Source organism: Strongylocentrotus purpuratus, unplaced genomic scaffold (genome assembly GCF_000002235.5).
Source record: "Strongylocentrotus purpuratus isolate Spur 01 unplaced genomic scaffold, Spur_5.0 spur5_scaffold_19, whole genome shotgun sequence".
Classification (NCBI taxonomy): domain Eukaryota; kingdom Metazoa; phylum Echinodermata; class Echinoidea; order Camarodonta; family Strongylocentrotidae; genus Strongylocentrotus; species Strongylocentrotus purpuratus.
Genome location: NW_022145604.1, coordinates 22,793,323 through 22,808,904, shown reverse-complemented (window position 1 = coordinate 22,808,904; position 15,582 = coordinate 22,793,323). Strand labels below are relative to the sequence as shown.

General features: G+C 37.8%; 2 protein-coding genes across 2 annotated transcripts; one reads left to right on the top strand and one right to left on the bottom strand.

The window, feature by feature from the left end:
* Positions 1-245: 245 nt before the first annotated feature.
* Positions 246-2,469, top strand: LOC115925845 (early nodulin-75-like). Its single transcript, XM_030989852.1, has 2 exons — positions 246-1,605; positions 2,432-2,469. The coding sequence occupies exons 1-2, from the start codon at positions 246-248 to the stop codon at positions 2,467-2,469; spliced, it is 1,398 nt and encodes a 465-aa protein (XP_030845712.1).
* Positions 2,470-10,198: 7,729 nt separating this feature from the next.
* On the bottom strand, positions 10,199-14,475 carry LOC115926118 (carbonyl reductase [NADPH] 1-like). Its single transcript, XM_030990614.1, has 4 exons — positions 14,177-14,475; positions 12,493-12,759; positions 11,880-11,989; positions 10,199-10,342 (listed from the first exon to the last, which is right to left on the bottom strand). Exons 1-4 carry the CDS (start codon positions 14,234-14,236, stop codon positions 10,210-10,212), a joined length of 570 nt encoding a protein of 189 aa, XP_030846474.1. The 5' UTR covers positions 14,237-14,475; the 3' UTR covers positions 10,199-10,209.
* Positions 14,476-15,582: the final 1,107 nt, after the last annotated feature.

Sequence of the window (15,582 nt, the reverse complement as noted above, 5' to 3'; positions counted from 1 at the left end):
AACACAGAATGCCGCATTTTCTTGTGGTTTCGCTTCCTTTGAATGGAAAGGCAAAAAATTTCCAAAAACCTCAACTGATTGTTAAAGAGGAAATAACAGTGAATAACACACTGTACAAATTAAGAGCAGCAGTACAGATGACCCCAGGCCATTTCTTCACAATTGTGAAAGTGGGCAATCATTATGTTGTTATAGATGACCTGCTGTCTAAAGTATGTTACTTCCCAACATTTGCATCTGCTGTAATGAAAGATCAAACGTATCAAAAGTTTGCCAAGTTATCGGAATTACATGATGGTGTTCATATCTTAGTATATGGGAAGGAGCAAGTCGGTGATGTTCACCATAAGTCTATTGCAGGACACAATGACTATCCATCGAATGGAAAAGATGTAGAACGCCCGCCGGCTCACCCTCCTTCTAATGTGAAAGATAGAGAGCGGCCGCCAGCTCACCCTCCTTCAAATGGGAAAAATAGAGAACGCCCGCCGGCTCACCCTCCTTCTAATGTGAAAGATAGAGAGCGGCCGCCAGCTCACCCTCCTTCAAATGGGAACAATAGAGAACGCCCGCCGGCTCACCCTCCTTCAAATGGGAAAAATAGAGAACGCCCGCCGGCTCACCCTCCTTCAAATGGGAAAGAAAGAGACCAACCGCCAGCTCACCCTCCTTCGATTGCAAAAGATAAAGACAGGCTGACAGCTCACCCTCCTTCAAATGGGAAAAATAGAGAACGCCCGCCGGCTCACCCTCCTTCAAATGGGAAAAATAGAGAACGCCCGCCAGCTCACCCTCCTTCAAATGTGAAAGTGAAAGATAGAGACCAGCCGCCAGCCCACCCTCCTTCGAATGTGAAAGTGAAAGATAGAGACCAGCCGCCAGCTCACCCTCCTTCAAATGTGAAAGTGAAAGATAGAGACCAGCCGCCAGCCCACCCTCCTTCAAATGTGAACGTGAAAGATAGAGACCAGCCGCCAGCCCACCCTCCTTCAAATGTGAACGTGAAAGATAGAGACCAGCCGCCAGCTCACCCTCCTTCGAATGTGAACGTGAAAGATAGAGACCAGCCGCCAGCTCACCCTCCTTCGAATGTGAAAGTGAAAGATAGAGACCAGCCGCCAGCCCACCCTCCTTCGAATGTGAACGTGAAAGATAGAGACCAGCCGCCAGCCCACCCTCCTTCGAATGTGAACGTGAAAGATAGAGACCAGCCGCCAGCTCACCCTCCTTCGAATGTGAACGTGAAAGATAGAGACCAGCCGCCAGCCCACCCTCCTTCGAATGTGAACGTGAAAGATAGAGACCAGCCGCCAGCTCACCCTCCTTCGAATGTGAACGTGAAAGATAGAGACCAGCCGCCAGCTCACCCTCCTTCGAATGTGAACGTGAAAGATAGAGACCAGCCGCCAGCCCACCCTCCTTCGAATGTGAAAGTGAAAGATAGAGACCAGCCGCCAGCCCACCCTCCTTCGAATGGGAAAGCTCACCATGTATCTGAGGGTAAAGGTAAAGAGCAGATTCCAGCTCACCGTCTATCGGAGGTAAATGTTAATAGCTCCCCAACAGATCAGCCTCTTGGAGAGAATGAAGGAGGCCTCCCATCAGGTAATTTACATTCATTGCGAAATGACAGAGACTTCCGATCAACCCGTTTTCCTAAAAAACAAAGTGGGCAGACGTTTCGCCCAGAATGTGGCCTTGGAAGGCCTATGGCCTCTTCAACACCAGTGAAAAGACCTGATATGAAAAGGGATGTGGAAGAGGACACCAGTTTCTGTAATGTATCACTGAATCCAAATAAGCGACAAAGATTTGCACCATTTTATGAGTCAGAGAGCACAAAACATGATTTGTCCGTAGAAGATGAAGATATGTCCGTAGAAGATGAAGATATAACAGCACCCATAGGTATAACCAAACAAAATATGAGTGAAATGGATGTAGGGCAAAATATTGGAGCATGTAGGAATCCTGTGCAATTTAAGATATTGCAAGAGGAAATCAGTTCTCTGAGATTTATGAGTATTCATGGGAAAGAAATAGCATACACAAAATACAATGGCCAGATTTATTTTTCATTTGATATACTTAGAACATGTGGAATAAGGACATGTTCTGGTTATAGAAAAATTGATGAAGTATTGGAGCAATCTCCACGCAGAAAACTGGCAGACTTCTTACTTCGTGTGAGAAAGAGCAGAAAATGGATACTTAAGCAGTCACTGCTCATTCTGCTGAGAAACTATTCAAAGTATTTACAGGCAAGTAAAAATTCAGTGATAAGAAATATTTCCAATTTGAGATTTGATCAAAGTGCTAGTCAAGAGAAGAGGAATGAAAGTAAATGTAGCAATCAAAGAGAGAATGCTAGAACAGATCATCCCCACAACACTATGTTCCTGGGAAATGAATATGTTTATGTTTTTTCCAGAGAAGGAGAGGTCTTCATTGATTTTCATCGTGTTGTAGACCGTATAAAGGCAAGAGGACATGTCAAAAAGAACGGATGGAAATATGTAGACAGATGCCTCAAGAGTCATGGCATTCATGTTCAGTCTTCATTTTGTTCCAATCTGAACACAACAAATTCAAAGAAGACAAAGAGAGAATTCATTTCTTTGAGAGCTTTAGAAGTTATTCTAACTCATTTGAAAACAGGGGATGCATTAGAGAAAGAATCCTGTCTGAAGGAGATTCATCTTGAAGTTGAGAGACTTGCTGCTCAGGCAATTGATAATTGTCCTAAACATGTACATAAATCTGATGCGAAAACTCAAACAAATGAAGGCTCGGTACATTCTTCTAAACTGTGTTTGACACCTGAAGAATTGATTTATAATTCGGAAAATTTCAGTGGAAGTCGGCTCATCAATGCATTAAGAAAGAGCCTGCCAGGAGTCTTTCCATCCATCAGGAATGAGCAGACCGTTAAGAGAAATATGAAAAAGAACTTCAATGCCGTTTTACTCCCTAGGCGCACTGCTACAGGATGGGCTATAGACCCAGACCGCTTACTTGATGTACTCACCTTCAAGTACCCATTTCTTACTGGCAAATTGCATGTGAAGTTATGGGGTGATGGGAGGGAGTTTGGTGGCCGTCATAGCACAGCCTTAACACTCTCTATTATAAATGATGAAATGTATCTAAGGAACCTATCATTTCAAAACCCACATGCTATTTATCCAATCGCTCTTTTTTATGAAAGCGATTCGAGAGATAATCTGGAAATGAATCTCATCGGTTCTCGAGGGAACATTCTCCAGCAGCTTTTCAACAGACGCAAGAGAGATTTATTCTATTTGTCAGGAGATGAGATGTTTCTCATTAAGATGCTGGATGCATCAGGTCAGCTAAGTCCAACCTCTGAAAGGGGTTGGAATTTGTATCATACTTGTACCAAAGAGCAAAAGAAATGCATTGCCGACAGTGGTCAGCGCACTGATTTAGAAGCGAAGGTAGACAGACAACATCCTGATTCAATAGTTTCTTCAATTCCAACAAGCAAGATTATTTTTGACATCTTGCATGGTTTCACAAGGATTGTTGAAAAGTTGTTGAAACTAGAAGTCGAAAAGATCTTGTCTGAAGGCAATAAGCATGAGCAAGTGAGAACTTCTAATTCTGGTATGACACTTATCAGTAACCTGGTAAACAATATCAATAGACGAGGTATAAGAAGTGGCAATTTTGATATTAGATTTGACACAACTGGAAAGCCTGAGCCTATAACACTCAATAAGGACCATGCCCTTGGTATAATTAGTCCTCCTCCTGAAGGTAAAGGACAGGAGTATCCTCATGTGCTGTTCAATGTAGTTTCAAGTGCTCCTATATCTGATGAAATACAGATTGTTGTTGCAGAGTTTTTCAGCCATATGCCTATAAGCCAGTTTGACATTGTTGAAAAGATATGGCATAGTTTACATGAGATGTACGCAATATTGAGAACTGAACCACAGCCTGTTCTTATCAAAGGAAAACCTGAAGGATCCTTTATTGCTTCAGACTACACATGGGGATATGGTCAAGCAACTAGAGATGAGTACAAGCAACACGCTGAGTGTTTTTATAAGTTGTTCTGTTGCCGTTACACCTGGAAAAATCTGACACCTTACATGATAAAGTTTGTAGACACTGCCAGATATTTCATGGATAACCTTCAATTGCCTATATGTCGTTTTCAATCAGAAGGTGCAGAACACTTAAACTACTGCCATTCTTCCTACTTTTTCAACCACACTACTCGCCATGGTGGGAAGCAGCGAACAGACCCTCAGCATACCCTGTTAGCAACAATGTTCAGGAAGTTGTCCTATGAAATCAGTGTTTCTGAATGTGAGAAAGACTTTGCAGATTTTGTTACAAGACATGTATCTGCTTGTAAAATACAGTCCGCATACAGAGGATACTATACAAGAAAAATGCTGCAGGAAAGAGGATGGACAGCTACTCCTTCCAATGATGCTGATATCAGGCACAATGGAAATATCTTGAATGAAATCCATTCTATTCAGAACTTCACATGTACATTTGAGGAAACACCAACAAATCTGTTCACTGGCCTCACATTTCTCTTTGTTGGTTATGTACCAACATGTGCACATAGTAAGAAAAGATGGACCCAGGATTTGTTGCAAGCAAAAGTTGAGAGCCTTGGTGGACAGGTATGTAAAGGTTTGCCAGGATGTTTGAAAGGGCGGTCAACAAAGGTGTATCATGTACTCATCAACAAGGCAATCCTTGGTACAGGAAAAATTCATGACAACTTGAGAAAGGCCTACCAGAGGAGATATGTTATCCTCCAATATGAATTTGTGTTTGAATGTTTAAGGCATAATAGCATGTGTTCTCAAACAGACTTTGTGGTTGATTTGAAAGAATTTCTGGACAATGTTACACAGGAGCAAACATTAGGAGCTCAGCACTTCAATAAAGTGCCTAGGATGATAAGTGTTATAAAGAAACGAAAGAAAAAAATGCCCTTGTCTGATCATCCTCGAAAGATATTGGTAGAAAAAAATTCAGCAGTCTTGTATGCTAACATCAAAAGGAGAGAGGTCATTCAAGGAAGGAATGTTCCTTTCCATGATCAGAGTAAGATTATAGGTAGTTTTTGTAAGGAATACAGAGATCTTCCTTCAGAACAAAAAGATTTCTACAAAGATATGTGGAAAAAAAAGAAGCAAATGGTTGCTTCTGTTGAAAAAAAGAGGAGAGATTTGTTCACTTACAATTCATCAGATGAAAGCCTGTACAAAAAGTGTACATATTTGAGGTTATGATTGACATCACCATTTGGAGAGTTGACATGCGAGCTAGAAGTTGATGCTAAATTATTCAAGTGCATGTGGAGTATTTTGCATTTGCAACTCCCTACATACAAGTTAGATGATCAATATGATTCCAAGATGATATGCTAATACATGTATGTCTCTTTGATACAGCTGATAATAGTAATTGCGTAAGCAACGATTTCTTCTTGAAAATATTAAGTTAAGTTGTACATTTTTGCTTTCTTTGTCAGTTGCTTATAATCCTTGAAAAATGTTGAAAACAAAGTTAAGGATTTTATTTTCTTTAATGTAATTGCAAGACGGAAGTAGAGGTGCCAACATTGCCATTTGTTCCATTGGAACATAGATGTTGAATTTCTTGCATTTTTCAGGTATGTTGTCATGCCTATTATGTTTCATATTTTTGCATAATATTTGAAGATTGGTGATTTCTCAGTTGCAAGATGCTATTCCTTGCATACAATTCCACAATTACATGCCAACATTGCTCATTCCCCCAAAAGCATATTCTGGTATTTACATATATTTACATGTATCATCACTATGGCGACTAGGCCTTTTGTTTTTGCTTTAATGATATGATTTAATGACTAAGTGGAGTCCTGTCTGAATACCTGCTCTCTATCTCAAAAAAGGAAGCTACTACACCATGTCGAAGGGATAACTGTCCCATTGGCAGCCATGTTTTTTTTTCACTCTCCCGAACATTTCCCTATTAAGAATTTGTCACCCTAGCGGGATACATGTACTCATATGATGATGGAGAGTTATTTCTTACTACTCTCTTTGGTTATATAGTGCATAGTGGTATAAGTGCATGCTCTGGAGTTGAATATGAAGTCTCAAATCCATGCTCTGTGATACCATCCATTTGAAGGGTGCATGTAAATATACTTTCTTCTTTTCAAGTACAACTATAATTGTACAGTCTTTATGAAACTAGGCGAGGGAGGGTGATTCATTCCATTGTGCCTTTGTTTCCTCATTGCTTGATGTGGATATGAGTGCAATAAATTGACAAATTGCAATAAATTGCTCTTCAAGCTAGTCAAATGATTCTTGTGCAATGTAAGAAAGTGGCAAAGTGCATTAACTTAGCCTGCCATACACTACCACAATACGACTGCGCCCAGATTTCAGAACAAACAGCATTTTGCATTGACACACTCTAGAAAATTTTATAAAATAAGTGCCAATACATCTTTTTGAGACAACTGATATTATACACACCAGTAATTGTCTTCATATTTATGTTTTAGGATTAGAATATGCATGTATATTTTTATATTCTTTAGATGTTAAAATTATTTTTGTCTCCATCATTTCCTTCATTTGCATACATTTATATAAGATGACTGTAAAGTTAAGATGTTATTTTTCTGTGCTATATATATCTTCTAACAACTCAGATTTGTACATGTTAATGTTGCTGTAAAGTGTAAATAAGAGGTGTATTGTTCAAATTATGTAGTAGTACTTGAATTTATCGGGTACTGTGCACAATATACTTGAAGAATTTGAACTTACTTAGGATATTATCCCTTTCAGATGATTTTGAAAATGGCATCCATACATTGCTCATCCAATAGTGAAAATTGCCTACTAATACATGACTAAATGCCATTCTGCAATATGTATGATGTCTGATTTGGATAATTATGGGGGATTTCACATACATTGCCCTCACAAGTTCCATGTTGCCCTCTTAGAATCGGGCAATATTAGACTTGTTTGAGCAATTTATAGGTATTTTGCTCAAGGCCAGTCAGTACACGTAAAATTATCCTGACACTGAGTGAATTTTATTGTTGATATAGGCACTTTGGACAATAATCTGATTTAATAGTACACGTGTATGTCAGAAAGTGTATACCAAGATTGTATCATGAAATTAAACCTCATCTCCAACTTCTATAGTAGACAAAATATTGATCTGACACTGACTTAATAATCTAACATTTTCTGCCTTGGATAGAAATATGTTCAAAATCATATGATATTCTGCTCATGATTTTTTTTTAAATTTCAGTGTATTTCTGAAATGAGTGTTTATAATGGCCACTTTTTTAACGCTAGAGGAAATTGTCAGCGGCTTTGGCCACATGCACTCCCACAGTGATGCGCACAGTGTTTGGTTTTGCACATGAATTCACAACCTTGATAAAAAATTGGCCTAGGATTAGTATTATATAGACTATTTTGCCCTTCAATTTGTATTACCTGAATGTGTCAAAGTTTTAAGTTTTTGCTTATATTGTTCAAAGAGTGGTGATAGCAAGTTACGATATATTTTGGTTTTCTTTTTTCTCTTTTTGCTTTCGATATCATTTGCATTGTTAATTGGGCCTAAACGTTTAGAATACGTTTTTGATGAAGATTCTTTTTAAAATTTATTTTGGGTGGGGGTGGTTATTGCTTGTTTGTTTCAGACAATCACAATTTAGCTATTTTTTGTAAATGATTTTTAAGTATCAAGATAAGATGTTATAATTACACATGTACCGTATACTGTATTATTGTAGGTCACTTAGAGACTTGCCATTTATAACACTGTTAGATGCTGTACAAAAAAGTATATGTATTAATTGTCATTGATGTTGCATGTACTTGCCTCTCTCTTGTAACCAATACACGTATTTATGTACAGAGGCTTTTACTACTGTTTGAATGTATATTTTTAAGGCTGGTTTACACGTACATGTATGTCAGAAAAGTTGTATATTTCACATAGCAACTGATAATATACCCTTTTTATTTATAAAAAGGGATATAAGTTTATTGACTTGAAGAACAGGTTAATTTTGAGAATGATCATTCATTGCTAATCATTTGGTACAATTCAGACAATGTAAGGACATACTTGAAAGGATTTAGCTTAATCTGAGCAATTTTTTTGACAATGGCTGTCGTTTGATTCAGTACCTGGAACAAAGAACAAATAACTGATATTGTTGGCTCACTATCAACATTACACATGTATGTTTAGTTTGGTGTATAGTGTATAGGTGGGGAGTTTCTCGGGGGAAGTGGGGGGAGGGGGGGGGGGAGTTGACATATTGAGGGCAAATTGCCCTTAGCTTCCATGTATTTTTCCCCCATGCTGGAGACCCCCCAAAATTTCACTAAAAGATTTAAATCATTGTTTGTGTGAATATTGTGATTTTTATAAAACTTCCTTGAATACCTTGCCAATTAGATTTTCTGTTATTTTGTTATTTTGACAGTACCCTCTTTTTTCTAAAATGACACATTAAGATCAAATTATCTATGTAGCCTATGACAAGATATAATGAAATGTCAAATTTGTATTTGCTCACTCACTTGGCTTGCTCACAAATTTAAGAAATAATAACATATCCAAAGCTCGGCCTTCTCAATAGATTTCCCTCATTACACCACTGTTTGTTTACATCTGTGAAAAACATGTGGGAAAAATCCTGTAATTTTTTTAAAAAGTAAAGTTACATTTACTTGAGTTTACTCTTGCCAAACGACCACTAACAATAGACATTTCCATATTGTAAGCTTTCCATTTGATCTTTACTGTATTTTATGATACCTATCTTGAAATATTAAATGATTGTAAAGGAAATACTAATTTTTCAGAAGTAGTTTTGTTTTGAGAATTTCAGGGGAATGAAAGATGGAGAGGAGATGGAAGTGTTAGTGGTTAAGGGCGAATGTCACTGAGTGGCGAATGTTTGCAAAGTGGTTGTGAAAGACATTTGCTATTTATTAGTGACTGTAAGCAAGTGTTAACAACAATTGTTGCAAAGAATAGCAAGAAATAGCAAGATGATGACAATGGTGATAGTGGTGATGAAGATGATGGTGTTCGTGTAGACGATGATGATAATGGAGATGGAGATGATAATGGAAGTGGATATGATGATGCAGATAATGATGGTGATGAAGATGGTAGCTAGGGTGATGGTGATGATGATGAAAATGATGATGATGGAGATGGAAAGATGAGATAATGGAGACGTGGTTGCTAGCAATAGCGAATCAAAACAATTGCGACATTAAAAACTCTTTGCAAAGTATATATTCTTCATCCACATCGTTGTGTCTAATGGTCGGTAAAGGCAAAGTGGATTGAAGTTATAAGACACTTGCAGAGGGGGAAAGGACGGTGGGAGGAAGGTATAGAGGAAAAATTTAGATTATAGATAATACAGTGGTGATCATGATGATGATTGCTACAAGCCCCGCTACAAGCATAGATAATAGAAAACTTCTATAGTTACTATTATTATATACCTTTTAAAAGATGCACAATAAAAATCCAATCAAGATTCACCAACATATCCAAGAATGATTTTCCAGACAATTTCGTCAGCAAATATCCTTTCTTTCCTACTCTCATTTTACCTTCTTAGTAATTTCTTGCATCAGTTTCTGCTTCTCCTCTCTACCATTTTTTGTATTATTAGAGACTAAATGCAACCTATTTCTACTTTTGAATATGTTTCTCTTTTCTGTTTACGCAGAAATTTAAATGCTCCATTATGTTTGACTATCAGACTATGATCTCTTTATACAACAGTGGAAATAAAACGCTGGCAGTACGAAATAGATACACAAATTAATGTTTCCTTTGTGGAGTCTTCGAAATGTTGCATTGGCATAATAGGCGACATGATGCCCATTCATTACTGTGTAGGGGATACAGAATGACTGAGTGGAGACCGATCACTGGCTCATTTGCATATAACTGTTATTAAGTGACTGTGTACTGTGAAGGGCACTGGAACACCAAGAGGGAGAGGGACTTACTGTAATTGGATTAAGCTCCTGGGCTTAGGATTATAGGACTTAATCCTTCAGGCCAGAATGCAAAAGTGATGTCTATTTTCACTAAGGGGATGTTTTCGTCATGAATTGCATTATAATTGTAGTTCAATTCTACTTACTCAAGAAATTCATTCATGAGGTTCACAACGTCCTGCTCTTCCTTAACTTGTCGAAATCTGTTCCTAATTTCTTCAGTTAATTGCTCTCTAAACACCATATATCCTGTCGTGCTGGCTACATTTACAATCCTAGATGACAAAAAAAGAGTAATGGTCGAATTTGTTATGTTTACAATATAAAACACTAGCGTAACTTACGAAGGGGTAAAGGGACAATTTCCTCTCCCGACATATTTTCGACGAAGATAAAGATATTCACTCTAACCAGTACCAAGGACGTATATAAGGAATCACTGTAAATGTGAATATATTATGGGCGATGCCCCCCTCCCTATAAAGGGAGGTAGTGAATTTAATTGAATGCGAAAATATAATTTTGTTACTAAAATGAAAAGAATCCAAAATGACACTTAACACTAGCAGAGATCATTTATTTAATTGTTAGTCATAGTCACTTACATTAATTATTTAAAAAAACCTTTACCAAACCCGAATACAAAATAATGTTTAGAAGTAAAAACTTAATTTCTACCTTGTTTTGCCAATGTGTTTGTGACTCCAATCATATACTTCAAATGAATTCCATCACGACATACTCACCATCAAACTGGACATCGCCATTACATCATACACGACCTTTTAGCTATTATCGTATACACTCTAAGAAAAAAGGGGTGCAAAATTCGGAGTTTGCACCCTTTACATAAAAATGAACCCTATTGATGGAAAAGGGGTTAAAAAAAGGGTCAGATTTTGCACCCTTCCCACAAAAATGACCCCTGTCGACCCAAAAAGGGTCCAAAATAAAAGTTTGCATATTGCATGCATATTCATGATTACTTTACACGTGTTCACATAAAAACACATTTATCATGATTTGTTAAGCAAATTATGACAATGCACATCAATTTTGTGATTTGTATTTTCTTTCGGCAATCATTAACCAGTAGATTATTTTGTTTGATCATGTTACAATAACATTCACGTTTTAGCAATAGATATATTGATTATAAATCATTATATGATTACTAACCAAGACACAACGTGCATGTTTAATATGTATTTGTGTAAGAACATATTTAATGAGTATTCCTCGAGTATGTGTGCAGGATTGCACCTTATAAAGGGTGCAGGATTGGACCCCTAAAGGTGCTGTTATTGCATCGGTTTGCACCCCTAATGAAGCAGGATTGAACCATTAAGGGTACTAACATGTCTCCGAAAAGGTGCAAGCTGGCACCCTCTAGGCTCTTAAAGGGTGCAGGATTGAACCCATAAAGGTGCTGCTAGTGTTGAATCGGTTTGCACCCCTAAAGGTGCAAGATTGAACCATAATGAGTACTAACATATCCCCTAAAAGGTTCAATGCAGGATTGCACCTTTAAAAAGGGTGCAGGATTTAACCCCTTAAGGTGCTGCTAGTGTTGCATCGGTTTGCACCCCTAAAGGTGCAAACTTGCACCATTTTTTCTTAGTGTGTATGGTGTAAACATATTTAAGTCGTTTGTCGTATTGTTGTGTCATTTTGTCGTTTGTCGTGTTTGGTAGGAGAGGCTTTGAGACAGATGAAAAGTTTGAATTCTCTAATTTTAAGTATAAAAGCAAAATGTATCTACCCTGTCTGTTTTACATGTATTAGGACAAACATTTTGCATGAAAAACATACCTTCCACCTGACCTCACCAGAGGAGTGAGACTCCGGCAGACGGATAGAAGTCCAAAGAAATTTGCTTCCATGACGCGGAATTGCTTCTCATAAAACGAACTGTTGTCTTTCTGTAAAACAAAGTTTGTGAAAATGATTAAAGAAAGCAGTGGCGTATCCAGCAGAACAGTTCAACCGAAGTACCTCTCTCCATCTAGTCATGAAAAGGAATGCAATACTGCTAGTACCAGGTCAAGGGTACGTGAGACTCAAGCCGGGTAGTACTGAGCCAAATTAGCATTATATAAAGTTACCTAATTCTAGAAATGTACATGCATATATTTTGTCATTAATAGATCAGTTCACTAACGGTTATTTTTTTCGGTTACGCATGGCTCTACTGACATGTTACTTTAATGATGCTCATTAACTCTTCCCTTTTTTCAAAGGCTTGCAATTAAGACATAGCAACAATCATTGTTTGCGACCTGCCTTTTGCCTTTTAAAAGTCGAAATACAAAGATGACTGGCCTCGAGGTCATGAATATCATAATCATCCCTGTCATTTGAGTACCATAATTGTAACATTTCCACTAATTCCCGTTATCCATTTTATTAAAAAATGCAAACCTACCGATGTACCAATACCAGCATTGTTGACTAGAACATCAATTCCACCATGTTCCTTTTCCAGATGATTCCGAATCGTATCAATGCTTGCTTGATCAGTGACGTCAAGAAGATGAAACTTGGGATCGAGTCCCTCTTTCTGGAGGAGCTCAACAGCGGCTCGACCACGCCCTTCATTGCGTGCAGTCAAGTAAACCACGCCATCTTGTCCAAAATGGCGGCATAGAGCTCGAACGATCTCCAGACCAATACCCTTGTTTGCGCCTGTCACCTACAACGGAAGAAAATAACGATGACATTGCTTACTGTTTAGCCGACATTGTCAAAGTGCAAAATGAATAGAAAAACCTCAGATTTACAAATTAGCCAAGTAACCCGGATTTTAAATAAAAGAATTCTTAAATTTTGAATGTTCAAAAGGAACTCCTTATTCTATTTGTTTCCCGGCAGAAGACAGTTTTGAGCCCTCTGTATCAACGCCCCTATAGCATCTGTTAGGATACTGCTTCCAATTGTATTAATAGAACGAATACAAAATAACCTGTTGAGAAATTTGAGAAATAAAACTCTCACTCTCTCTCTCTCTCTCTCTCAGTTAAGTCAAACTAGGCACCGATAAGAAGTAATATGTTGTTAAGGTTTTCACAGAATTACGCCCACTTTTATTAATCAACATGATTTATTTTTCATCAAAAGAAAATTATGTTGAAAACGTGATAAACTACTGCATGATAATAGTACTTAGATACCGAGTCATTACAGAAAAAGACTAAGCGAGAAATATTAGTTGCCGGAAATGCCGGAAATGCCAGCAAGTGGGGGGCTTTTTAGCTACCTGCATAATAGTCAAGAAAATGTCAATAAAATGATCTATCATTTTCCTGTTAGTGAAAACTATCCTTTTCCCCTAATGCCTGTACATTATATGCCAAGTTAATAGCTCTGATCGAGGCGAACTATATTCTTCGGTAAGGTTCATCCCTCCTTCGAGTTATTGTTTATGTTTACCATTATTAGTACTACACTCTCATGAATATCATTTAGCAAAAGCGTTCCAGTTAATATATTTGTAAAGCGCTTAGAGACATCGTTGTTAGAGGTATTGTTGTTTATGCTGTTATCATAAAAATTACTAATACTGATATTACTATTTGGCTCTTTTAATAATGATAAATCTTTTTTGTTTTTAATTATTCAAAGGAGTTAGCACAATAACAGAATAATCTACACTTTAGTACCCGACCAGGCAGGCTGGGAAATAAAAGGTCAAAGCCAAACATTGCCCATGCACAGGCCTTCCCCCCCCCCCCCCCCAACTGCTCGAGTGCTCATTAATACGTTAAAACATATACCAACTTATACATACTTATCATATGATACAATCCTCGAGAAACTATAGACAGCAAAGGTGAAGAGAGAGAGTAGAATAGGGAGGCTGCAAGAAAAATCACACGATTCGGATAATAACTGAGACGCCGTTGCACATATGGTTTTGATTGTAAGTTGTATACACTACAACTAATCATATACCGAGTTATTGTGTGTAGTGGTACGATAGTACTACTAGCAGTAGGTTACGTGAGGTATAATGCAGTATAACCAGGGTATGTGAGTTTAAAACACCTCCCTGGTATAACGATTCATAATATTTACACTAAAACACGTATCATTATAATCACGATACTTACCACTGCCACTCGTACCGACATGTTGTCTCGTGTAGCAATCGCTCCTACAGCATTAGACATCAATCAAATGGTTAAACAAGGGGGAGTTGGAATGGACTGGTTAAACGGTGTTATGTATATCACTGGGTATATACTACAGCTGTACATGCATGAGCAGTCTACACGTGCTTTCAACGTACCATTGACATGTCATGAACTATATATCCAGATCAATGGCATTGCAATGTTTGTCAAGTCTGACGTACTGTAGTCTCGACAAAAGGCTTCGCTCGCAAAGTAAATACATACATACATGCGATCCATATCAGCTAAACATTATGTGCATATACATATATGTTTATATCTGATATATATATACACATGTGTATATTTTACTAAAGGGGTCATAAGACGGACATTTGGAATGAAAAGGGGAATCATTAAGTAGACATTAATAAGGAGGACAATTTCGTGTCCTCTTAAAGTTTTCATACTTATATATAAATCTCTCTCTCTCTCTCTAAATATATATTTATTACGTCATAAGACGGACATTTGGAGCGAAAAAGTGAGTCATTAAGTAGACATTGTCATTAGGAGGACAGTAATTCTACAGACCAGTTTTATAGGGTTATGGTTTAGGGTTAGGGTTAGGACTTGATCTGGATAGAGTCCCGGCCCCCCACTCAGTGTTATTTAGCGTACGCATATGCTGGTACCCTCTTTTTGAAAGCACCCCCTATCTGAGGACTGCCAACATTTCCGAACCCCCCTTTCGCGGGCTTTTCGCGGGCTTTTCCTGCCTTGGAGACCCCCCTAAATCAGGAAAAATGCTCAATTTTCCCCCCATTAATTCGGGGGTAAGTAAAACAAATTCCTGATGATAAATTGTACATGACGCTTTTAAAGTGATTTTTTCCAGTTCGGAAACAAAAGCACTTGAACAATTAGTGTCTTTAATTTCGTTTGCTTTATTCATATCCAATTCAATTCAATGCAAATCTATTTTATACTTAGAGGGAAATCCAAGCTTATTAGCAAACTACTCTACAGAAGAAAGGACAAAAATCACAAAAGCATACTGGAGAAAGTTTAAATGAAATCGGAAAAAATGAGAAAGTGGTGATTTTTTTTTTTAAGAATTTGCAACCACTATATGTATGGGCCCTTCAAACCGGCTGTCTCTGTGATGTAGTAGTGGGCCATTTGTTTATATTTGTTCCAACACACAAAGTGACTTAAATTTCAATTTAAACAAAGACTGTATGACTCGGGATGGTCTTTACTTATGAGAGGACCTGTACTAATATACTCTTCAAAATATATTTTGAGTAGTGCCCCAAGGGTGAAGGCACTAGGGAGTAGAAAATAAAATAGTGATATTGTTTGTACACGACAAACGGGAGAGTAATCCATAACTACATCAC

What these genes read in the sequence shown, in the direction of transcription:
- LOC115925845 (XM_030989852.1), top strand. Translation starts at nt 246, where the DNA reads ATGAAAGATCAAACGTATCAAAAGTTTGCCAAGTTATCGGAATTACAT. An exon ending in TGAAGGAGGCCTCCCATCAG is followed by an intron (nt 1,606 to 2,431) that starts GTAATTTACATT and finishes TGTTTTTTCCAG; the next exon opens with AGAAGGAGAGGTCTTCATTG.
- LOC115926118 (XM_030990614.1), bottom strand. Translation starts at nt 14,236, where the DNA reads ATGTCTAATGCTGTAGGAGCGATTGCTACACGAGACAACATGTCGGTA. An exon ending in TGTCGGTACGAGTGGCAGTG is followed by an intron (nt 12,760 to 14,176) that starts GTAAGTATCGTG and finishes CTTCCGTTGTAG; the next exon opens with GTGACAGGCGCAAACAAGGG. An exon ending in CTGGTGAGGTCAGGTGGAAG is followed by an intron (nt 10,343 to 11,879) that starts GTATGTTTTTCA and finishes TTTGTCATCTAG; the next exon opens with GATTGTAAATGTAGCCAGCA.